Source organism: Leucopleurus acutus (genome assembly GCF_964270905.1).
Source record: "Leucopleurus acutus genome assembly, chromosome: 2".
Taxonomy (NCBI): Eukaryota; Metazoa; Chordata; class Mammalia; order Artiodactyla; family Delphinidae; genus Leucopleurus; species Leucopleurus acutus.
The window spans coordinates 21,029,465-21,054,801 of record NC_139143.1 but is presented as its reverse complement, the minus strand read 5'-3'; the positions used below and the strand labels follow the sequence as shown (position 1 = coordinate 21,054,801).

The 25,337-nt window shown below is 37.1% G+C and overlaps 1 protein-coding gene across 3 annotated transcripts in view; it reads left to right on the top strand.

Moving 5' to 3' along the window:
- AIDA (axin interactor, dorsalization associated) overlaps positions 1 to 25,337 on the top strand; it is a 43,099-nt gene that overhangs the window by 15,317 nt on the left and 2,445 nt on the right. The window contains exons 3-9 of one of the 3 annotated variants that reach the window (XM_082833069.1): positions 180 to 233; positions 642 to 696; positions 5,920 to 5,983; positions 6,226 to 6,332; positions 21,142 to 21,264; positions 23,216 to 23,359; positions 25,162 to 25,279. In XM_082833069.1, coding sequence (XP_082689195.1) covers positions 180 to 233; positions 642 to 696; positions 5,920 to 5,983; positions 6,226 to 6,332; positions 21,142 to 21,264; positions 23,216 to 23,359; positions 25,162 to 25,279 — 665 coding nt within the window. The remainder of the gene's footprint in view (positions 1 to 179; positions 234 to 641; positions 697 to 5,919; positions 5,984 to 6,225; positions 6,333 to 21,141; positions 21,265 to 23,215; positions 23,360 to 25,161; positions 25,280 to 25,337) is intronic. The other 2 variants (XM_082833070.1, XM_082833071.1) reach the window with 2 other exon arrangements.

Genomic DNA, 25,337 nt, shown 5'->3' with positions numbered 1-25,337 from the left:
CGATCCCAGCCCTTTACCTCCTGTTTCTCATCTCCAAAGTCTGCAAGATGCTAAAAGAAGTAAAATTTAACTTGTTTTTTAAAATTATAGATTGCTTATCAATGAAAATTAACTTGATGATTTGGACAGCTAACAGTTATGATATATTTGGTATTTATAGCTTTTTCTTTTTCCTTCAGAAAACCATAGGCAAAATTGCAACATGCTTGGAATTACGAAGTGCAGCTTTACAGGTAAATAGGTTCCCCCCTCCAACTTTTTAATATAAGGAAAAGAAATTATTGTGAACTATTCTGATAAAATATTAGCATTCATGCCAAAAGCAGTATCGTCTCACAAAGGTTTTATAACAGTAAGAATTCATGGGTTAAACTCATATTAAAAGATTTAGTTCATATTATATAAACTGTAAAAATAAAAGATATGACTTCAATTTTTTTTCTGTTATTTTTAGCCTGAATGTTCCAAAAAACACAAAAACAAAAACCAGTTTGGAATTTTTTTTTTTTTTTACCCTGAAAGCAAGAAATAGATTCATTTATTTTGGCTACTTTTTGAATATGTCGTCAACCACTTAAAAGACATAGGGTGCAGTGAAATCTTTGTAATAAAAATATGTAATGCGCATGTTTTAAATTCAGTCCACACAGTCCCAAGAAGAATTTAAACTGGAGGATCTGAAGAAGCTAGAACCAAGTAAGTTTTGTTTTATATTTTTTAGTGATACTCCTTTAGAAAAATATTTGAGCTGTTATGGATATTAAGGTTATTTAGCAGAATGCTGATTTGAGTCATTTCTGTTAATATCTAGTCCTATGTAATTTTTTTGTGCTTTTATAATTCCTATAATATTTATAGTAATTATTCTTTGGTTCACTTTCATTATAGAATATGAAAAATTATTTGATTCTATGTCGTACCTCATCTATCTGTTTTAGCCTTTATTTTGTTTTAATCTCTTTAATAAGACTATAATTAAATTACTTTGGTAAACATTTACAGTAGAGTCTACTGGAGAATATAAAGTTATAGTCATTGATGCCTATTTATACAGCATGTCACTGAAAACTGCAGTCCAGCTGTTTGATCTGCTCTATAAAATATTTCCTTGTTGTCCTCATTTTCCTTCCTGAAAGTTTTTTTGAGGTAAACAATTCCTTCAAATATTTTGGTGGTTAGGTTGCTGCTAGATGAAGCTTTTTTGCTGGTTCAAATGAATGTTCTCTTAGAGGAAATGTTTGAAATATAAGCAAGGGCACAAGTATTGAATATCACCACAGTCAATTTTAGGACATTTTTATCACCCCATAAAGAAACCCTTTATCCGTTAGCATTCAGTCATTTCCCTCCAGCTTCCCCCAATTCCCAGCCCTAGGCAACCACTAATCTACTTTTTGTCTCTATAAATTTGCCTGTTCTGAACATTTCGTATAAATGGAATCATATAATGTATGGTCTTTTGCAACTGGCTATATATATATTTATTTTAAGAAAAGCACATTGATGGCTTTAAAAAAAAGATTTCAGCTGCAGTTGGGATGTCTGAGTCGTATAATGTTTCTAAAGAAAATCATAACGTTCACTTTTAAATGATAAGAATAATTTGGATTTGGGATCCTTACCTAGTCACTATTTTCCATTTCTTTTCAGTTTGTTTCCAAATAAAACTTAAGAACCTGTTAGGTATGTAGGGTGACTGTAAAGTTTGCAAACGCTTATACTCAGATGTTTATTATCTCTTTCCATAGACTTGCTCAGTTATTCCTCCTATGGCCTCATAGACTTTCTCGTTGGTAATAACGGTTGCCATTTTTTCGAGTAGCAGCAGTATGCCAAGCACTCAGATAAATCGTCTCAACGGCATTTTGCTTACTGACACTTGCCCGTGATCTTACAGCTTGTAAATGCCAGAACCGGATTTTGACCAGGGTTCTAAGTGATCTCAAAGCCTGCATTCCTACCACTGCGCTCTGTTATTAATACTTGGAATGGTGCAGTATTGGCATCAACCCTAAATATCATGGTTCTTCAGGTCAAGTTCCTGAGAGATTTTTGGCCCATATCTTAGTGGAAGATTGGACTAAAATCTGCATTAGTCTTCTACTTTGTTTATTTGTTTTTGTTTGTTTTTTTTAAGATTTGGTGTGGGAATGGAAAGGAAAGAGTATTATTGGGATTCATTTTGTTATAGTTTGAATTTATATAGTGCTTCTCATTTGGACTTCTCCCTTCCTGGTACTTATTATTTTTTTAGATGATTTTAATTTGCTGTTGCCTCTAAAAGGAACATAAATGTGTATATTGTATCTCAGTAGGATATGCTCTGTAATTTTGAATTTATAAAATCTAGGCACTTGTTATGAGTTAATTATTTTATCACAATTAAACATTTTCTTGGTGTTTGACTATATTTCAGATTCAGTGTTCTTAGTCAAGCTGACCTCTGCCTCTTCTAAGAATGTTAAGGAAAGGAAAATTAATGAATGACTGTGTCTTTCAACATGTTAGTCCTAGTTGGTTTATTTTGCTAATGTATTTTTCCTTCAAAGTTTTAAAAATATAATCCTGTCTGAAATTCATACTAAAACTAAGATCTTGAAAGTACTAGTTACTTGATTTTCTTATGTTAATCCTTAGTAGCAGACTACTTCTTACTCAGACTTGTTCCCCCGTGACAACCCCATAAACTGTGAAGTTCCCTTCCATTAATTCATCTTTGAAGGCCCCGAAGAAATCCCACCTTTCTCTGAAAGCTTTCCGTGCTTTCCCTAGCCATAATTAAGCTCTACTTCATGTCCTTTCTAGGAGCACTTTTTATAGCCCCCATTGTAGTCTTCCCTGTATTTTTCTCACTTATATTTATTTCTCTCCTCAAGATTGTGAATAGCCTCTGTATTTTCCCCACAGAGCCTCATTCAACGCTCTGCCTATAGTATGAACTCGGCAGATTTTTAAGTTGAATGTCTTCAGGGAATCTTCTCACATAATTAAAAAAATAACCTTTCAGATGGGAAGCACTTGCTCATTTTTGCCTACCACAAAAATGAAAAATGTCAGCCGCAAAAGAAGAATACATCTGGGGTGTGTGTCTGTGAGATTTTTAGAGTGTCAGCTTCAGGAGGTTGCAGGGCCTGTTCCATGACAGCAGGCTGAGAATGCTGAGTTCTTACCAGTAGAGGGTGGGCCTGTGTGTGTGATTTCTACTGGATGAGCCAGTTAGTCCCCAATGGTGGTAGACTCCATGCTCATGATAATACCTTCCATGGAATTATAAACTTGCTTCTCTCTTCTCTAAATTCTCCTAAAATATCAATATTAGTGTCAGAAGAAAAATCCTATGTAAAATTTATGTAGAACCCTATTTTAAAAGGACGTTAGAATCCCTGTTACTCCATAGTTGGTGAAAATGGAAACCTATCCACATTTACAGAAAGGGAGAAAGGAGCTGTTATTTTTCTCCCAAAGTTACTCACACAAATTAAATATCTGATATACTCTATACTTATAAATACAAAATAAAGGAGAGGCTATTACTGCAAAACAGACATTTCCTTTTCAAAGCATTGATGCCTAAGGAAAGAAAATACTGTTTAATTCTTCTATTATAATACAAATTTAAGATATTCTTAATGACTAATATGATTTTCAACTTTTTAACTGATGTTGTTTTGTACATATTTTAAGGTTTGATTTTTCCTTTTTATTATTAAAATGTGATCATTTCTGATATGGATATACATGATCTTTTTTTTTTTGTCACCCATTCCCTGTTCTCAGTATCTAGTATAATACTGTGTAAGTGATTAATTCAGGGGTCCCCAACCCCTGGGCCGCAGACCAGTATTGATCTGCGGCCTGTGAGGAACCGGGCTTCACAGCAGGACGTGAGTGGCCAGCAGTGAGGGAGCGAAGCTTCATCTGCTGCTCCCCATCGCTCCCTGTCGCTCCCCATTGCTCGCATTACCACCTGAACCATCCCCCGTCCCTCACCCGCGGTCTGTGGAAAAATTGTCTTCCATGAAACCGGTCCCTGATGCCAAAAAGGTTGGGGACTGATGAATTAATTGATATTTGAGTTGAATGAATAGCTTACAAGGAGCATTCATGCACCAAGTTTAGAGAGGATAGTCTTATAATTTTAAAAATAGTCCTTAGTGAGATCTGAAATAATAGGATTCTAGTCAGCCAGATAGGGAAAACTATGGAGAAATAAATTACCATATAATAATGTAGACTTATACTTTTATGGTACTTTAAATGTTCCCATGCAGTGTCATATACTGTGTTATTTAATTTAATTTTCTCAACAGTCTGGGAAGGAAATGGTATTCTGATTTTAGAACTGGGGAAACGGAGATTCAGAGTAGTTATGTGAATGCTCAAGTCATTAACATCCTTGTAGGGCTAAGATCTGATTTCAGAGCTTTTGCTACTTCCCCCTTGCTTATCAGACTTTAGCTCTACAGTCCATTCTATTCCTTGAACAAGCTCCTGCCCCAGAGCCTTTGTTGTTGCTCTAGCGTGTTCTCTAATTCTTGGAGAGCCCTTGCCCCAGAGCTACTTGTGGACATTTCCTCTCATCCAGGTCATGGCTCAAATGTCTTCTAGTAATTCAGGTTTGAGAGGCCTGCCCTGTTCACCTCAGCTGAAGTTATCCCTCTATTCCATGTACACAAGCATCCTCTGTGTCCTTCATTACACTAATTGCAGTCTTAACATTATCTTGTTTATTTGTTGCCTTATTATTGTCTGCTTTTCCTGACTAGGGTCTAAGATCCACATATGAGGGCAAGAACCCTCTGTCTCTATCACTGCCATATCTTTAGCACTCAGTGCACGTTTGTTGAGGAGAAGAAAAAGAGAGGAAGAATGAGGGTAAGAGTTGGAGAGGGAGAGAGAATAAGAATGAGTGAGAATCTAGACCCAAGTCTCAGACTTCTCTCCCCGAAGGGCTTAGTAGGAGAGCATATGTTAGAAGAAGTCTGATAAACACATCCAACTCCGATTGGAGTAAGGCATATAATTGCAACCTGTACACAGGGATTTCCTTTTTGGGGATGACAACATCCATACCTATTTTAGCTCTCAACTGCAGGACTCCAAACTTAGAGAGACTGAATAAGTTGAGTATAAAATCATAGAAATATTTTGGGTTGCCCAATTAATGCTATTACTTCACCTTCATATGGTTGCAGGTAGTTACTGGGAATCCATAAGACCAGATATGAAGCACTAAGTTACATATAGCACCTCTCTTTAAGTTTACATGCCAGGATATAGTCATTGACCACAACCATAATACAGGAGGTGGTACCATGTTGTTTGAAGACTTCTCTTGAGGATAAATCCCTCTTTGTGTTTGTGTGTGTGTGTATGTAAGAATATATGCACATATATGTATATATATATTACACATTTGTAATAAACTATGGTAAAATACGTATGAGAATTATAACCTCACTACTATAAACTTTACCAGTTTTATGGAGTTGAGGGGAAGTCTCATCAGGACATAGAATAAGATATGCTCATGTCCCTCTCATTGGTCATCTTTGACACCAATCTTTTAATTTAAATACTCCAGGGAGGAGTTACTCTCTTCTCTGGTGCCCCATGTCTCACCTAGGACTTTGTACATAGAACTATTTTGGGGTTCATTTTCCATAAGGACTCTGAGACTCTAGAAGTAACTCTCCTTGGAGGTCTAACAATACTCTGAAATTACTGGTACTTGGAGTACGGATATTTTCATTTTGCTAAGATAGTCAATGGTTTATGGCTCTGGATGATGATAAGATTGGGAATTTTAAAAAAAGTATTAATAGGCATAGTAAAATTGACTAAAAATCAGTCATTGACAATAAAATTGTTTATTTTGATTCATGAGATAATTCATACGTCTTTCTCTTTTTATTCTAGTCCTAAAGAATATTCTTACATATAATAAAGAATTCCCATTTGATGTTCAGCCTGTCCCCTTAAGGTAAAATAAATAAGCATCAATATTTGTCTTCTTATTCTATCATCTTATTTTATACCTGTTTTTCAGAGATTCTGGATGTTTTATATCAATGTTGGTATACTGATATCATTAGTAGTAACATATTAACATTTTATGTCAGCATTTTTTATATCAACATCTTACCTAGGAAATGAGTAGCTATGAGTCTTCTCTAGTATATTTAGTTTTGTAGCTCACTCTTTTCTCTGTCCTTTTGCATGTAGAAGAATTTTAGCACCTGGTGAAGAAGAGAATTTGGAATTTGAAGAAGATGAAGAAGAGGGTGGTGCTGGAGCAGGGTCTCCTGATGCCTTTCCTGCTAGAGTTCCCGGTGAGTATCACTTGTTAAAAATATACATTACTTAACTCAATACAAGGTCAAGGTGTTTGGAACTTATTTTGGTATTTGCTAGTAGAGAGTAAAACCTCTCCAGGGTTCATGCCAATCTTAAGCAAATGGTCGTGTTTTGGGCAGTAGCTGTTTTATAAGTATAGTCTGAAAGTATCTTACTATCTGTTTTGGGGTTCCAAAGACCACCTTCGCGTTTGGAGATTCACTAGGAGGACTCACAGGACTCAGCATGTGATTGTACTCACAGCTGTGATTTATTCCAGAGAAAGAATACAAAAACAAAGTCCGCAAAGGGAAAAGGTGCATGAGCGAAGTCTGGCGGAAACCAGGTGCAAGCTTCCAAGAGTCCTTTTCCAGTGGAGTCACATAGCTTGTGCTTGATTCCTCTAGTGACAGATTGTAATGACACACGTGAAGTGTCCACCAGGGAAGCGGGATGCACATTAGAGACTCCATGCCCAAAGCTGTTACTGGCGGCTGATCACATAGACACCCTCTGCCTTAGCACTGACCAAAATTCCAGACTCCTAGAAGGAAAGCAGATAATTCAGCATAAACCATGTTGTTTGTAAAAATAACTTAGGCACAGTGACCATTCTTATCAGGGGATAGTAGGAACCCTCCCAAAATCCAGATTCCCAGACTCTAGTCAGGGGTCTACCTTGTGCTCAGGCCTTTCTAAGAGTAACAATCTCAGACCTGCTATGTTAACTCTTTTCTGTACACTTTTGTAAGTACTTCTTTAATTAATCAAATTGTGGTCATTAAAACTGGACCCAGGGGCTTCCCTGGTGGCGCAGTGGCTGAGAATCCGCCTGCCACTGCAGGGGACACGGGTTCGAGCCCTGGTCTGGGAAGATCCCACATGCCGCAGAGCAACTGGGCCTGTGAGCCACAACTACTGAGCCTGCGCGTCTGGAGCCTGTGCTCCGCAACAAGAGAGGCCGCGATAGTGAGAGGCCCGCACACCGCGATGAAGAGTGGCCCCCGCTCACCGCAACTAGAGAAAGCCCTCGCACAGAAACAAAGACCCAACACAGCCAAAAATAAATAAATAAATTTATTTAAAAAAAAAAAAAAAACTGGACCCAGGGAGAATGAATACAAAGCAAATGCCCTTTTCTTCCCATCTTGTTTTAGGAAAGCAAATAACGTATGGCAAGGCTTTTTTGTTTACAGAAGATCTTCCCTCTCTGTCAGTAACCTAGGCAGCCACCCTGGATAAATTTCTTGCCTCTCCCAATTACTGTTTTACTCTGTTCTATTCTTATACAGTACACAGTTTTCATTTCTGGTAAACTATAATAGTTCACTTTAGTGTACTATGCTTATATATTGTGATGTATTTTAAAATAGATGCCAGAAGCTTTAAAATACAGCTAGATACAATTTATGTATTATCCTGATAACTTTCTTGGTAATAAAAGTACAGGCAGACCTTGGAGATGCTGCAGGTTTGGTTCCAGACCACCGCAATAAAGTGAGTATTGCAAGAAAGCAAGTCACACAGATGTATTGGTTTCCCAGTACGTATAAAAGTTACGTGTACACTATAGTCTTGTTAAGTGTGTGATACCATTATGTCTAAAAAAACAAGGTACATACTTTAATTTAAAAAATACTTTATTGCTGGGACTTCCTTGGTGGTCCAGTGGTTAAGAAACTGCCTTCCAGCGCAGGGGACTCAGGTTCGATCCCTGGTCAGGGAACTAAGATCCCACATGCCGTGGGGCAGCTAAGCCCACGCGCTGCAACTACTGAGCCCATGTGCCACAACTAGAGAGCTCATGTGCTGCAACTACATAGCCCACACGCTCTGGAGCCCACACACTGCAACTACTGAGCCTGCACGCTCTGGAAACCATGCTCCACAACTAGAGAGGAGCCCGTGTGCCACAGCCAAGACCCAACACAGCCAGAAATAAATAAATAAACAAATATTAAAAAAAGAAAAAAACTTTATTGTTAAAATAATGCTAGCCCTCATCTGAACCTTCAGCTAGTTGTAACCTTCTTGCTGGTGGAGAGTTTTGTCTAACATTGATGGCTGCAGACTGATCAGGGTGGTGGTCGCAGAAGGTTGGGGCAGCTGTGGCACCTTCTTCAAATCAGAGCACAGTGAAGTTGGCCACCTAGGTTGACTCTTCCTTTCACGGTTTCTCTCTAGCATGCAGTGCTATTTAATGGCACTTCACCCATAGTAGAACTTCTCTCAAAATTGGAGTCAAGTCTCTCAAACCTTGCCACTGTCTATCAACTAAGTCTATGTAATGGTCTAAATTTTTTGTTGCCATTTTAACAATCTTCACAGCATCTTCACCAGGAGTAGATTCCATCTCAAGAAACCACTTTCTTTGCTCATCTGTACGAAGCAATTCCTCATCTGTTAAAGTTTTATGAGATGGCAGCAATTCAGTCACATCTTCAGGCTCCACTTCTAATTCTAGTTCTCTTGCTATTTCTACCACATCTGTGGTTCCAATGGTAACATCAAAGATCACTGATCACAGATCACTGTAACAATAATGAAAAAGTTTGAAATATTGCAAGAATTATCCAAATGTGACAAAAGAGACACAAAGTGAACAAATGCTGTCAGAAAAATGGCGCCAGTAGACTGGCTTGCTTGCTTGACACAGGGTTACCACAGATGTTCAATTTGTAAAAAATGAGATATCTGTGAAGTGCAATAAAGTACTACAGTAATAATAGTGATATTCCAGTGTTTATAATGCCCCTTGGGGAGGAGGCATTATGGAGTTGGAGCAACATAGACTTGAACCAACAGACACTGGGCTTGAGTCTAATCTCTGTCCATTACTAGTTGCACCTATTCTTAAACCAGTTTAACCTCAATTTCTTTATTTATAAAATGGGGTGATAATCATGCCTACTCATAAGGTTCCTGTGAAGACTAAACAAGGTACAGCATATGAAGCTTTTAGCACAGTACCTGTCACATGCTGAATATTAGTGAGGTGATTATTCTCATCATCATCATCTTTCAATGGAGATAACAATACCTACACTATAGGATTATTGGGACAATTACTGTAGATGGTAGCTCTTATTGTTAATAATGTTTCTTTGGTATAGGGCATTATTCCTAATGTACCTTGCTTTATGAAAAGAGAGATGTATTTTTCTTGTTTTTGTCATATATGTAGGAAATTTCAAAATTGTTGAGATGGTGAGAGAAATTATCTCGCTGTTTTACTAACTGAATAGTTGTTATTCCCTTTGCAAACCACATATTATCATTGCCGTAGCTTCCAGTACTATAAATTTCTATCTGACTTGGTTGTTTGCTCACTTGCTGTACTTCTGTAGCAAACAAGATCTTTAAAGCAGATGATGTAAGCCATGAAACATACAGATCAAGGTTTTTATGAGGTTCAGGTTGCTGAGTTGAAAAGAAACTTCTGCCATAAATTAAATCCATTTGCTATGTAAGAGTAAGCCCAAACTGAATAGATTTTTGTAAACTGATATAGCATTGTGATATTTCATTTCAGAGGTACAGAAGGCTTACTGAACCCTTCTATTCTCTGAATTTCTTTTTTGAACGAGTACATGTAGTTTAATTAGCTGTTTTTAGTTTGGGGTCATTATTGTCCATGACCTATAGGTGTCATTAAAAAATGACTCGTAAAATTATATTCATTGACATCATCAAGATAACAAGATGGCATTTAACCTTTAACTTAACTGTAAAGCAGGAAACGTTTTATTTTCCTTGTTATTCTGAGAGAATCCAAGATTTTAGTTATGCCTAGGCTGTGTTTGCATTTGGTGGCAAGATAGTTCTGGGAATTGTTGTGACTTTTAATTTATTATCTTTGTTTTTATATAAGTTACTGAATTGTAAGTTTGTTGTGACTTTTTTTGAAAGTCACGTTTATTGAGGTGTCACTTACATATACAACATTCACCCTTTTTAGTGTGCAGGTTTATGCGTGCTGACAAACGCCTACAGGTCTGTAACCAGCACCACTGTGAGGCTGATGAGGAATAAGGTATGGTGTGCAGATGTGGTAGGACCCAGAATCGTTTTTTCCCATTTAAAACGGAAAGCGACTTTTTAGCCAGCCTTTAATGGGGGGCGGGGGGGAGGTAGATATTATCTTACCTTTTTTGATATTAATCTTTTTCCTCTTCAAAATTTAAAAAACTCATATGGCAAACATCATAAATTTTTGTTAAATAATTGGATTAAGCCAAAGTAGGATTTAATTCTTCTAAAGGTAGGCTTGGTAGATTTCATTTAAATCAAGGATATAAATTTATAACGTGTTTTTTATGGCCTAAAAATGTATTGACATTGCTGAATATAAAGCTCTTAAAATCATAAGCCCAAGAAATATGAATAAAAAATAGCCAAGACACAATTTTCAAGATTTTAAAAAACATTTTTTTACTGAATGACGTGATTAAACTCAAACATAGGCTTAGCAGGTTCAAAATTATACAAATGTGTTGGTGTTTTGAGCTCTTATATAGGCTTAAATATGCATAAAACATGTTTATTTTTGAAACTGAAAAAGAATGAAATTTACCTCTTCAGCGTGAAACCTGTGCTTGGGTTTTCCTGCACAAGTACTCAATTCTGAGTGGAACTTGAGAAATAAGCAAACATGAATTTCATTTTCAGCTGAAATGAAGTTTTTTCTCGCTCACACATATAAGAAGTTGAAAATTGCAGCAAAATGTTCATTGCTTTCCTATGACTATCAGGGCATCCTTCTTTCACGGAAATCCAGAGCATGCCTAGGAGCACAGCGGTGAATCTCATCTCAAGGGTGCGGTTAGACCACAGCTCGCCAAGTTCTTTTTCTTCTCCCGAAGTCTCAAGTTCTCAGGCTGTGCAGAGCAATCAGAGAAGCTGCCCCTCACCCGGGCATTTACTGGAGTGTAAAGGGCAGGGAGACACTCTTTGATTTTGTCCTCTTGTTCTCCAGGCTGGTGTTTAATAAGATGTGAGCCTTATGTATATTTTTTCCCTCTCTCAAGCCCAAGCAGTCGTGGAACTATTTCAGGATTTCCTTTTAAAGTTAATTCTTTTTCTTTTAAATCCAAGAATCCTGTCACTTGAAGTTAAAGGGTTTTCTTCAGAGCTTTGCAGAGACTGGTTCATATGAAATGTCTGTTAAGTATGCTACCTCCTGCAGCCCTCATCTTCAAAGCACCCGGCAACATCTGGCCTCCTCTTTCTTGAAAGTACTCTGGCAATTCAACCTTGCAACTCAGACACCTGTGGGGAACTCTCCCTTGCTTGCTGTAGGGAATGATGGATTGCCCTTTTTAAACTAACATTTCTACATGAAGCACATGCCCACTGACTCCTTCTAGACTTTGTGGATGTGTGTTTATTAATTTTTTTTCCGAAATGTGATAGTGACACTGATACTCTCTTTATGTATGCAAACAGCTTCAATCAGCTATAATTTTAATTTCATAGACCTAGATACAATATTATTTAAATGATAATGGCCCCTAAGATTTTTTTCAAACTTTTAAAGCAGTTTTAAACACGAACAAGCATCTTAACAGTTTTTCAAACTCTTTTTCGTGAAAGCTTAGAGGAACCCATTTTCCTCAACTGCTAGACAATAAATTACTTGCTAGGAGAACTTGTGTGTGTATTTCAATGTTTTACCACGATTTCTACCTCTAAATCGAATTCAGTATTTCAAAACAAATAAATGGTCCCTGCATAACTTTTTATCTACCTGCAGTGTCAGTTGCAAAGATTATCTATTGCCAGAATTTGAAGACACATTTAATATGTTACCTATCTACCAAATACTGTGGCTGGTTTGAACAATATCATTATCTTAAATTGTGTTTAAAATTATCCCAGAATAACTAAAGTATTTTTCTTGAAAGAAAAGAAATGCTACTTAAATGCAAAGTATTATCATGTATGTCCTTTTTTTTCTTTTTTTTTCCTTTTTTTTTTTAAATCATGCTTTAGCAGCACAAAGAAATGTGCACTTAAAAAATATTGGATGACAGGGATTTCCCTGGTGGTCCAGTGGGTAAGACTCTGTGCCCCCAATGCAGGGGGCCTGGGTTTGATCCCTGGTTGGGGAACTAGATCCTGCATGCATGCTGCAACTAAGAGTTCGCATGCCACAACTAGGAAACCCATATGCTGCAACTAAGAAGCCCACATGCCACAACTGAGACCCAGTACAGCCTAAATAAATTAATTAATTTAAAAAAAAATAAATTTGGATGACAGAGAATCTGTGTTAATAGTACTAGATATGTGAGTTTAGTTACAAGTATTACAAATTTAAAGCAATGAAAACTAACAAGATTATATGTATTATCACATGAATATGATATTGCTTAGTCTACATTTTGGACACCTGACTGAACTCTGCTGTAAGTGTGGATAAAAAATTAATATACTCCTTGTTAGTGATGTTTAATTTCCGAAGCACTAAGGCAAAATAAGGACCAACTCACCTCTTATTTTAGAACCAACACCCGTGGGAACATCTGTACAATATCACATAAAACGTCAAGCAAATAAAGTTACTTAATAAGCAAACTCAAATCACAGGGTTTTCAAAAGAGATAATTCTCAGTAATTATCCAAAAAGTCATTGCCTCTTTAGGAGTCTTGTCTAGGTGATGATATACTACTGTTTTGGAACAAAGACCATCATGCCATTTTTCATTATAGACCAGGAAGAAAAATCATGTGAGGACAGGGTCTTAAAGGATTTCATTGACTTCAGTTTCCATGTAACCTCTGTTTTCTTCTGTGGACTTAACACGCAGACTCCTGGTCTCTGGGCTGGCGGTCCATTCCTAGTCTGGTTCTCCGAAATCTCTCTCTTCCAGAGTGTCTTGGCCCCATTACAGAGAACCAACCAGTCCATGTGAGGAGATCCTCCTTACGGTAGGTTCTGCAGTGTTATCAGCTTCCCTTGGAACAGAGGAGTTGTAGGTGAAGGACGAGGACTGCAGCTGCTCCTCTGCTTCTGCCCCTCAGTTCTTCAGAACCATTTTTTTTTTAGATACCATATATATGTGTTAGCATATGGTATTTGTTTTTCTCTTTCTGACTTACTTCACTCTGTATAACAGACTCTAGGTCCATCCACCTCACTACAAATAACTCAATTTCATTTCTTTTTATGGCTGAGTAATATTCCATTGTATATATGTGCCACATCTTCTTTATCCATTCATCTGTAGATGGACACTTAGGTTGCTTCCGTCTCCTGGCTATTGTAAATAGAGCTGCAATGAACATTTTGGTACATGACTCTTCTTGAATTATGGTTTTCTCAGGGTATATGCCCAGTAGTGGGATTGCTGGGTCGTATGGTAGTTCTATTTTTAGTTTTTTAAGGAATCTCCATACTGTTCTCCATAGTGGCTGTATCAATTTACATTCCCACCAACAGTGTAAGAGGGTTCCCTTTACTCTGTTTATTTTAAATGGCTATTAGAACCTCAAAATATTAGCACCTTGTCAATGGTTGTGATTTGTAGTTAAGTGATTTTTTTTATGTTTGTGGAGCCATAGCTGCGTTCATAAATTGTCTTCTATGGTTGATGCACTGTGGAATAGGTCAACTTGGATTACTGGTCCAAATACAACATATTGATAAATAGTTTTCATCATCAAGGTGGACTTTCGTGTGTCCCCTATTGCCCTAGTGCAGTAAAATGACCCTGGAGCTTGTGATTCGTTTTTGTTACCTTATCAGAATCATCTGTAGGCTTAGGTTTGGAATCCTCCTCTCCTAGCTCGTACCTCTTCTTCAGAAGCCACATTGAATCAAATAATTCCCCCCAGTTTTCTTTGACAGCAGTAGGACATGTTTGCTCCAGTTGGTGGTACACTGGGGAGGTAGGGCAGGTAAATCAGAAGAGGCTGACAGCACCGGGCGGCCTTCCTCCATGCACTGTAGAGCTTACCAGCTGCCAGTGGCTGCCCCTTTCTCACATGAAAAACTAAGAATGGATCCAACCAGATGAACGTGGTCCTACTGCCCATTGCCATATGAGACTCAAAGACCAATAATAGAGTTGCTGTAGGGACTGCCCAGTCTCTGGCCCTCACAGTGAACACGCATTGCTCAGTGCACAAAGTTCAGATGGCGTTTATTCCTTCTTAATCACTCTCTTTTGTGGAGCTCCTAGCCACAGCTCCAGCACACCCCTAGGATTCTGCGGAAACCTGGTTGAGAAATCCTGGTTTAGGCAGTTACCTGTATGGCTCCCCGAAGACATCCATATTCCAATCCCCAGAGCCTGTGAGCATGTATGTTACATGGCAAGGGGACTTACGTTAAGGACCTTGAGATGCAGATTATCCTGCAGGTCCTTTTTAGGCTTTGTGGACAATTAAATTACAAAAGTGGCAAATGGAACATGGCAGTCAGAAGCATGGACTCTAGGGTCAGACTGTTGTGTGATAATGGACAAGTTACCTAACTTTTCTGTGCCCCAGTTTTCACCTTCTGCTAACTAAATGGGACTGACATTAACACCTATATCATAGAATTATTGTGAGGATTAAATGACTTGACACATATAAAGTTAGAACATTGCCTGGCACGTAGTGAAGTGTTCTGTAAGCATTGATTATCTGTTGTTTATGCAGTGCTACCACATAGAAGAACATTTGTTATTTTTGATAGATTTAATAGCAAATTATTTGGTCTAGATTTAATAGCAAATTGGTCTAGATTTAATAGCAAATTATTCTAGCTGGAAAAGCTTAGTCTATACCAGATCATGTATGATCATTTCTTTTCTTATCCTGATTATAGTCTTCAAGTTTTACAAGTGTAGTTGCTTGTTCTCCTGTTACTTTATATAGTTGAATATTTTAATTGTTCATTTAGAAATCTTCTTTTAATGTAGTGCTTTGATTTCTGATTATCATATGGTTTTACCTTTGGTACATAAACATGCTACCTTTCTCATCTAACCCAGGAGCTGCAGGTGGTATGGTATTATGCTAGTATTTTATCTTCTTTCACGCACATGTCATATAAGACAGTGCATCGATACATATATAATATATATATTATCTAGCCATTTGTTTACTAGAACATCATATAACCTTTAGAGCTGTGAAATTCATTTATTTATTCAACAATACATTAACTCAAAAAGGATCTGTTTATTACTAATGCCAAACAATAAAAAAATGAGTGGTTACCCAGATTTGTCTTTCAAGAAGCTTACTATGTACTCAACAAGACGAAGCCAACAGTACATAATTATGGTTAGAGATGTGCACAGTGTGTTATGGATAAGCAAAAAAAAAGAAGGCTAAGGGAGTTCAGCACAGGGAATCTAGCCTGAACTGAGACTCCGAGTGTGTAGGAGTTGGTCATACAGGGAGAGAGCACATTGGAAACCATCATGAAATACCTTGAATATTCACCTTTTTAAATCATTTGTCATCTTCATTTTATTGTCAGCTTGCAGATGCTCTTTAATAGGTGTAATGAGGGTGAAACTGAACCTTCATGATGGAATGTTTTCATACTACCTTGAATTATAGAATAATGAAGCTGAAAAATTAACTTGCAGCTTGAAATCACTGCCTTTATATTGAATTGTTAGAAATATATTTAGTGGTTAGATTAGATTTTAGTGTGGTCTGAGGCAAAAAGGTTTGTTGGTAATGAGGAAAGAAATGTCATCCCATTCATTCATTTCAACTAAAAGAGCTAGACAGTTATAGATTATGAACTGATTCATCCAAAGGTAGAAACCAGTTTTAATGTTCGCTTGGGAAAAACATAGTCTCATATCATTGACTTTGAATATTGGATAAGAAATTACCTTTTGACTGTCAAAGAAAGAAAGCCATAGTCAAAGTAAAAAAGACAAGGGGCTAACATCCTTAATATATAAATAAAAAGTTTAAGTTGCAGCAACAAAAACCAGCAAGCACATTAAAAGACTGGGCAAAAGACACGAACAGACAGTACACACGTACATACAGACACAAAGATGTACAAATAGCCCTTAAACATATGAAAAGATACTCAACTTATAATAAGAGACATGCAAATGAAAACTACTGTTGCTTAGGCTGTGACAGATGCTCATTCATCACTGGTAGGAATACAAAATAGTACAGTCCCTTTGGAGGGGAATTCAGCAATATTTAACAATAACATCAGAAGTACACATTTACTCTTAGGCCCAGCAATCTCACTTCTAGGAATTTATTCTCAAGATACACCTCTAAGAATATGAAGAAAATATTTGCATATGCGCCAGGTTGTTTATTATGGTGTAATCTGTAATAATAAAATATTAGAAACAACCTAACTGCCATATGTAGGTTAGCTGAATAATACTGTAGAATACTGTAGATAATAATCAGGAAAATCTCCATGAACTGATGATTTTTCAGAACATATTGTTCAATAAGTAAAATACATCAAGGCAATTCACATTAGCAGAATAAGGAGGAAAATCTCATAATCCTCTGAATAGATGCAGAAAGGTTTAAATTCTAAATCTCTTCCTGATTTTTTAAAATTCTAGCAGACTGAGAACAGAACAGTTCTCTGGGTGTTCTCTAAGGGATGCTTTGAGCCAAAATCATACTTGAAGCATTCCTCTCCAGACCAATAACGAGACATAGTGCCTACTATGACCTCTTTTCATCAGTGCACTAGGACCAAAAACAGAAGTAAAAGATAAAAATTATTTGTAGATTTTATGAATATGTGTGTAGAACATGCAAAAGCGCCTATAGGTAAATAAGTAGAAATAGTAAGAGAGGGGCTTCCTGGTAGTCCAGTGGTTAAGAATCCACCTGCCAATTCAGGGGACACGGGTTTGAGCCCTGGTCCGGGAAGATCCCACATGCCGCAGAGCAACCAAGCCCGTGGGCCACAACTACTGAGCCTGCACTCTAGAGCCCGCGAGCCACAACTACTGAAGCCCACACGCCTAGAGCCTGTGCTCTGCAACAAGCGAAGCCCGTGCACTGCAACGAAGAGTAGCCCCCGCTCGCCACAACTAGAGAAAGTCTGCGCACAGCAACGAAGACCCAATGCAGCCAAAAGTAAATAAAAATTAAATTAAAAAAAAAAAAGATAGTAAGAGAGTTTAGCATGGTTCCTGGATGTAAAATCTGTACATAAGAATTGATTCTATAGGCTTATTGTGATCATTTTGCAATATACAAATATCAAATCATTATGTTGTATACTTGAAACTAATATAATGTTGTGTGTGAATTGTACCTTGATTTTTTAAAAATTATGTACCAAAAAAGAATTGATTTTATCTTTATAAACAATCAGCAGTTGCTTAGAAAATGAAATAACATTTATAATAATATCAGAAAATATCAATATAGTTTAATAAATCCAATGAGAAGTATAAGACCCATGTGAAGAAAGCAGTAAAACTTTATTGAGAGAAATTAAGAAGTCTTAAATAAATGGAGAAATATATTCCAGTTCATGGGTTGGAAGAAGCAATTTGTAAAGATGTGACTGTTTCTAAAATTGATCTGAACTTCACTGCAGTCCCAACAGTGTTTTTGTTATTTGATGTTTTGTGTTTTTTTGTTTTTAAGAACTTGACAGCTGTTGTGTTATAATTTACATGGAAATGCAAAGGGCTAAAAGTAGTTAAGACTCTTGAAGAATAATGTCAAGGCGGGAGAATTTGCTTTACTGAATGTCAAGACTTTTTGTAAAATTATAGTAAGACACTTACGGTAGTGGTGCAAGGGTAAGAAATAGTCCAGTGAGAGAATGGGGAGCCCGGAAAGAGACCCACACTTGATTTATGATCAAAATGCCACTGCAGATACATGGGTGAGATGACAGTCTATTAAGTAAGTAGTGCTGGGACAATTGAGTGTCCATGTGGATTAGAATGGGATTGGGCTCCTACCACACACCATAGCCAAAAATTAATTCTGTGTGGATTATAGAATGAAATGTGAATGGCAAAACAAAAAAGCTCTTATAAGAATACCTTCATGACCTTGGAGTGGGGAAAGATTTCTCAAATAGGACACAGAAAGCACTGACTCTAAAGGAATTTAGAGATTGAGAAATTTGAATACGTTAACATTAAGAATTTACCATAATCAGAAGACACCATAAACAGAAAAGGCATTCTAAACATGCAAAGACTGATCTTGGTATTAAAAGTCAAGAATAGCTGTTATCTCTTGGGAGAGAGTGATTTGGGGGCACAAGTCAAGCTCCTAGTATGCTGGTAATATCTTTCTTTCCTGGATATGGTGTTAGTCACACAGGTGTGTTCACTTTGTGAAAATTCATTAAGCTGTGCCTAGAATTTGTACACATTTTAATATGTTACCCTTCACTATACAGATTTTTTTTAAAAAAGGAAAGCCACTGATAAATTATTTGTAAAACATGTACCCAACAAAAAGCTTATGTCAAAATATTAGAGGACTCCTACAAATCACTAAGAAAAAGGTGAACATTTCAGGGACTTCTCTGGCGGTCCAGTGGGTGAAACTCCATGCTCCCAATTCAGGGGGCCCAGGTTTGATCCCTGGTCAGGGAACTAGATCCTGCATGCATGCCACAACTAAGAATTCTGCATGTTGCAACTAAGACCCAGTGCAGCCAAAATAAATAAATAAATAGTATATATTTTTAAAAGGTGAGCATTTCAGTAGTAAAGTGGGCAAAATAATTGAATAGATACTTTAGGAAAAGGGAAATACAAATGCTTATTTTTAAATGAAAAGGTGCTCAACTCATTAATCATTGGCAGAATGAGCCTAAGACTAGATTGGTATTTCTCTACACCTAAATTGGCCAAAAAGAAGAACCTGACAACTCCCAAGTGCTAGTGAGGATGTGGAACAATGGAGATTGTACTAGGAGCAGAAACTGACACGGCCACTTTGGAAAATAGTTTGTAATTACATAGCAAACATGAAGGTGATATATCATGTGACTCAGTAAGTCCTCCCTTGGGGAATGTGTGCATAGGTGGAGCAGAGCATGTATCCAGGAATGTTTGCAGCAGCTTTGTTGACAATTTGCAAAAACTTGAAGCAACTCAAATGCCTGTCAACAGAAGAATGGATACAAAAACTGGTATATTTGTACAACCTCTATACTATACTAATTCTGGAAAATCATAAAAATGAACAAATTACAGAAACTGACAACAATTGGATAAATCTCAAGTTCAAAATCAGACAAAACAATTATACAGGGATGCTTTTTAGTAGTGATTTGAAAAGCCAGGGTAGTGAGGAGGAATTCAGAAGAGCATTGGGTGGGGATAGAAGGGGACTCCTGAGGTCATGCTTTATTTTTTGACCTCATTGGTGGTTACATGGATGCTTGCTTTCCGGCATTTCATTAAGCTGTACACTCGTTTTATTTGCTTTTCTGAATATGTGTTAGATTTGCAATTTAAATTTTTTTTAAAGAATAACGGTGCAGTAAAAACCTTTTTTATCTTTAATGTAAGAAAACTTGTGAAAATTGAAAATGTGTTGAAATATGGCAAAATATTTCATGTGAAAAAGTAATAATTTTGAAACAGTATTAAATACTGCTTTGAATGTCCCATTTTGGTTTTTCTGCTTTTTATACTTCTACCTTGTCATTAGTCAAAAAAAAAATTTTAACAGGTATCACCAGTTAAGACTCTTGGATTTCTATAGTAATTTTCATGTCATAAAATTCACTCATTCTAAGTGTACAATTCAATGACTTTTGATAAATCTATAGTGTTGTGCATCTATCAGTGGGATCCAATTTGAGAACATCTTCATTGCCCCCTAAAATTCCCTCAAGCACATTTGCAGTCAGTTAAATGTATTGATAATATATTTTGAACATGGTAAGTTGATTGATTCATGTACTTCAAATACTTCCTCATTAAAAGTAGAATAACACATTGTTGGATAGAAACTTGAAGAGTGTCAACCAAAGTCCTTTATAAATGTTAGATTCTGTAAGTTGTGGTACTATATACATATTAAATTAAAATCAACTTTTGTTTGCATCTGTTCTTCATCGATTATTTGAAATAAATGAACAAACTACAGTCGATTTCTTTTTTTACGTCATTTTCTTGGTGGGGAATGCTCTTGTGTGGTTCTGGGTGGTTTTTCAGTTTTAAAAAATTTAATTGATCTATGGAAAAGATTTCAAACATACAATTACTCTTGTGGTTTTATGTGGCATTCTCAGTAGGACTGATTTCTGAGAGGATAGATCATACAGAATAGGATGAAGAAAGGAGTGGGAAATTACACTGTAAAGTTATTCAATTAAATATGTAAATACTAAGTTATTTCCTGAAAGGTTAATAGTAGCTGAAAGATTTATTGATTCTGGTATTAAATTTTTCAAACTTTAGAAATACATAACAATTGTTTATAAAGCTTTTTGTGTCCTTGTTCTACCACTTCATGTTGAGATATGGAGTATATTATATAGGAGTAAATGTGAAGCATATATATTATGTACATTCTCAATTACGTGGTAATTTGTAATTGGGCTTCCTGGATTGGAATTTTAACAAACTTGAGTTAGTAATTTATGCTTTAGTGTTGAATGTGAAGTATGGAGGTGTAGATGTATCTTGTGTCTAATTAAGCATTTGTCTGAGAAGAATAACATCAAGTGTTTGTACGTTTTGGAAACCAAAATGATGCCTGGCTAGTTACTAAGCCAGTTAAGAGCAAAGCTATATCATCTCTATGTTGTTAAAATATTTACTTTGAAATTATTGGTGGAGCTCATTTTTATTGCTATTTCTCCGTTGCCAGGTACTTTATTACCAAGGTTGCCATCAGAACCAGGAATGACATTACTCACTATCAGAATTGAGAAAATTGGCCTGAAAGATGCTGGGCAATGCATTGATCCCTATATCACAGTTAGTGTAAAAGGTAAATAACTCTGTATATCTATCTTCCCTCTGGGGAATTTTATAATGTTGCTTCTCATTTGGAACTTCTTTGGTGGGGAGAGGGAGGCGATGTTTTATATCTGTGACAACTTATTTTAGTTGATTTTACGAGGCGAAATCCCTGGGAAGAGGTGGTCATCATTCCTTCACCAAATATTTCTGAGAGATTTACTAAAAATACTTCCCTATCCATAACTTACACTCATATTTGCTTTTAGCTTTTTCTTTGTGTATATCTTTTTATTCTTAAAATTCTGTCAAGGGTGCTGACTAGACAGACACACTGTCTTTAACAGCAGATGCATCCTTCAGAAAACAGGTTTAAAAAATGTCCCCCACCTTCCAAGGGTGTGTGGTTTTCTTTGCAAAGCCCAGTGTTCTGTTTTCCCACACCTCCGCTTCAGGTCCTCTCGTTCCTGTCCAAGAGAGGTTTGTACATAGGACAGCTGTGCAGAGGTGGATGAGAATCAGGCCTTCAATTAGTCATGAGTGGAGACAGGGAAATAGGACGCGTCCATAAACATCCATGCCCTGAACATAATCCTGCGGGACATTAGACGAGTGACGTATTTCTTATACTTAACTATGTTACCGTCATTATTAAGCATGATTACTCTTAGGATTTGTTTTTTTCTATCCAATGGCAAACCATTTTTTTCCTTGAAAACAACTTTTTTGGTCATTGGTTTAAGAGGGAAGCCACAGTGATTGAACTGTTTTGTCGTTGCCAAGCATTTTATAGAGCACTTTATTTGTAAAGCACTCAACAGTCTTTTAAAAGTAATTATTGGGTGATTGAAGATGAAGTTGTCATACTATTATTCAGAAATAACTGCACAGTTAATCCAGTCTACAGCTAATAAACCTGCAGTTTGAGACAAATCAAACAGGTATGGACTGAAATTAAATGGAGGGAACTTTTACCGATCATAGAAATATTCAGACCCATGGGTTCATTAGTACCAAATAAAAGAAAAAGGATTTTGGCCACAGACAAAAGTTTTAACATGGAGAGACCATGATCCATAGCACTAATGCTGTGATACTTTAACTTCTGATGTTACTGGTTCTCAAATCCATGGTCTACTGGAAAGTATTTATACCCTACACAAAACTACATCTCTCATTCAGGAACGAACACTGTAAAATACGAAAAAATGTAATGAGATGTAGATATTATGTTACCTTTGCATATGGTTGAACTGAAACATATTTTATTTAAATATCTTTAGGAACTGAAGTAATCAAACATACTCTCTTGCTTTAAGGTCCCTAAGATGGGCCTGTTGAATAATACATGAACACTGAGTAGTCATTAAATGAGTCTGTGTTGAATTAGATTAAACTGGATGATTCCTGGCTCCAGAGATTACAGCAGTATACCATGCATAGTGTGCCATCTGGTTATTGTAAATCAGCTTATGTTACAGCAAATAGAACCAGAATTTAAGTAATATATGTAAGAAGTGTGCATTCGTGGAAAGGTTTCCTTGGCAGCTGTCGTGTCCATTGTTTGGTCCTCTGACTTGAACACAGCAGGGGAATTCTGATAATGTTAGATTTATAGGCCTTTCCGTGTCATGCACGCGATCAAGGTTGGGAAACCGGGGTAGGAGCACCACTGTGGTATATTACGTCCCCAAATGTAATTCACAAAACTATACTGGCCTGTGTCATCAGAAGACACCTCTTAACTAGGAAGGATCCAATTTTGTGATGTGTAAGGCGGCTTCCTCCTCCTATCCATGGGGGTCTCCCACCCTCTCTACTCGGTGCCCTGCACATGACCCTGGACACCAGCCGCCTTCAGGTACCTGCTCACCCCAGACATGGGTCTTTATTGGCCTCAGAATCTCCTCTCGGCTTTTGCCTCTTCAGGAAACACAACCCTTTGCAGTTTTTACGTCTTTGTATTTGAAGGCTCGAAGCAGAAACTGTTTTTTCCTCTCTAGATCTGAATGGCATAGATTTAACTCCTGTGCAGGATACTCCCGTGGCTTCAAGAAAAGAAGATACGTATGTTCATTTTAATGTGGACATTGAGCTCCAGAAGCATGTTGAAAAATTAACCAAAGGTTTGTGATGCTAAAAGTAGAACTATATTCAGAATGTGACTCTTTATTCTCCAGCTTTGAATCTGTTATGTACAGTGACTGTCATTTTAACTGAGACTAATGCTAATGAGTATACTTTATGTTTATAAGCATTTAAGTTAATCTTCCTAGGCTATTCTCATTTTACATTTTGTCCTTTCTTATAAATGCCATGAAGTATAGAGCTGTGCATACCAGCAATGCAGGAAATATATTATCTACAGATGATGCAGATGAGTAATAAAATTTTTTTAACTTCCTTAAAATGATGGTATCATATTTGGACTTTAATGCTGTTTTCAAATGTGACTTTATTTTCACATTTATTCAGACCTCAGACACAATCACGATGACAAGGAGATGGGTTCCATAGCTGAAGAGACTAAGAAATGTGATCTGCTATCTTAAAGATCTATGAGGTTTTTAAATAATAAAATGCCTCTGTTATTGCCGTGGAAGGGAGAAGAGAAGCTACTCTTTTGTGGACATGGCAGGGTCATACACCTGGGGACCGAGGTCACCGGTAACCTAACAATTGTAATCCTTTCGTGTGTGTTGGTAGCAGATGCTAAATATGCCCATCTCTGGAATTCCCTGGCGGTCCAGTGCTTAGGACTTGGTACTTTCATTGCTGGGGTCCGGATTCAATCCCTGGTCGGGGAACTAAGATCCCACAAGCCACGCGGCTCGGCAAATAAATAAATAAATACGCCCATCTCTCCCTCACGCACATCCCTTTGTCTCCTAAGTGATTGGCTTTTCTTTCCTTCCTTGACATGTGAAGCGCTCCGTTTGGACCCAGGTGCCAGGGCTGCGCACACATTTCTGAACATTGTTAAACTTCTGGTCACTTGTGAGTTTTGTCATCAGTGAAAGTATTAGATGTATGTTAGTTGTCTTTAAAAGCAAAGCAAGATCCAGCACCGCTCTGGTTAAGCCTTTGTTAATAAGGAGCCAGATAACAGGGAGACCCTGACGTCCTTCCGTCCCTTTCGTTGCCTTTAGAAATTAATTGTTCTTGGCTACACAGACGAGGCGATTTATTATTCTGTTTTTAGCTTTTCTCTGTGGGGAGGGGGAGAGAGCTTATCTGTTGGGCTTTGGGGAGAGAAAACTATCTACATGTTTCATCACCATTTGTTCACTGGGGGAGGGGTGGGATAGGCGTGCTCTCTAAGCCCTTGTCTTGCTTAGCGCTGTCTTCACACAAGCACATGTCATTCCAGGAAAAACAAAACAGGGCTTTGGACACTGAGAAAGGTATTAGGAAGCAGTTAACATTTAAAAACTGAACCAGCTGTTGTTCAGACTCCAAACTCCAAAAAACTGAATTTTTGTTTCGAGAAACTATTTAAGTTTGGATTTTTTGATGAACTCTTTTACATGCCTTTTCTACTTAATGCGTTTCTATGAGTAATGTTAATACTTAACAAGTATCTTCTGTGGGGGGTTTTTGGTAGTATTTAGTATTTTCTATTCTTAATATTTTATAATTCTACCTGTGGATGAACTTATTTACATTCTTGAGTCATTCTGGCTCGAGAAGTTTTGCTCTACTCTGTAGAATAGGATGATACGGAGACATGTCCCTCTATTCAGGTCCAGATGAGTTTTGGGGTGACAGCCATAGTCAGTCGTATCATCAGAGAGATTGTTTGACAGAGGTTACTTTGTAAAATTACGACAATTTGTTGCTTGTTCATAGGCTTCTGGCGATCAAAGAAAATTTATTGACACTAGAAATGTGCTGTCTGTGGCTAATCTGCTTTGCTTTAATTCCTTAGGTGCAGCTATTTTCTTTGAATTCAAACACTACAAGCCTAAAAAAAGGTTTACCAGCACCAAGTGTTTTGCTTTCATGGAGATGGATGAAATTAAACCTGGGCCAATTGTAATAGAACTGTAAGTGATGCACGTTCAGAATTAGTACTAATTTAACGGTGACTACTCTCTCTTCCTA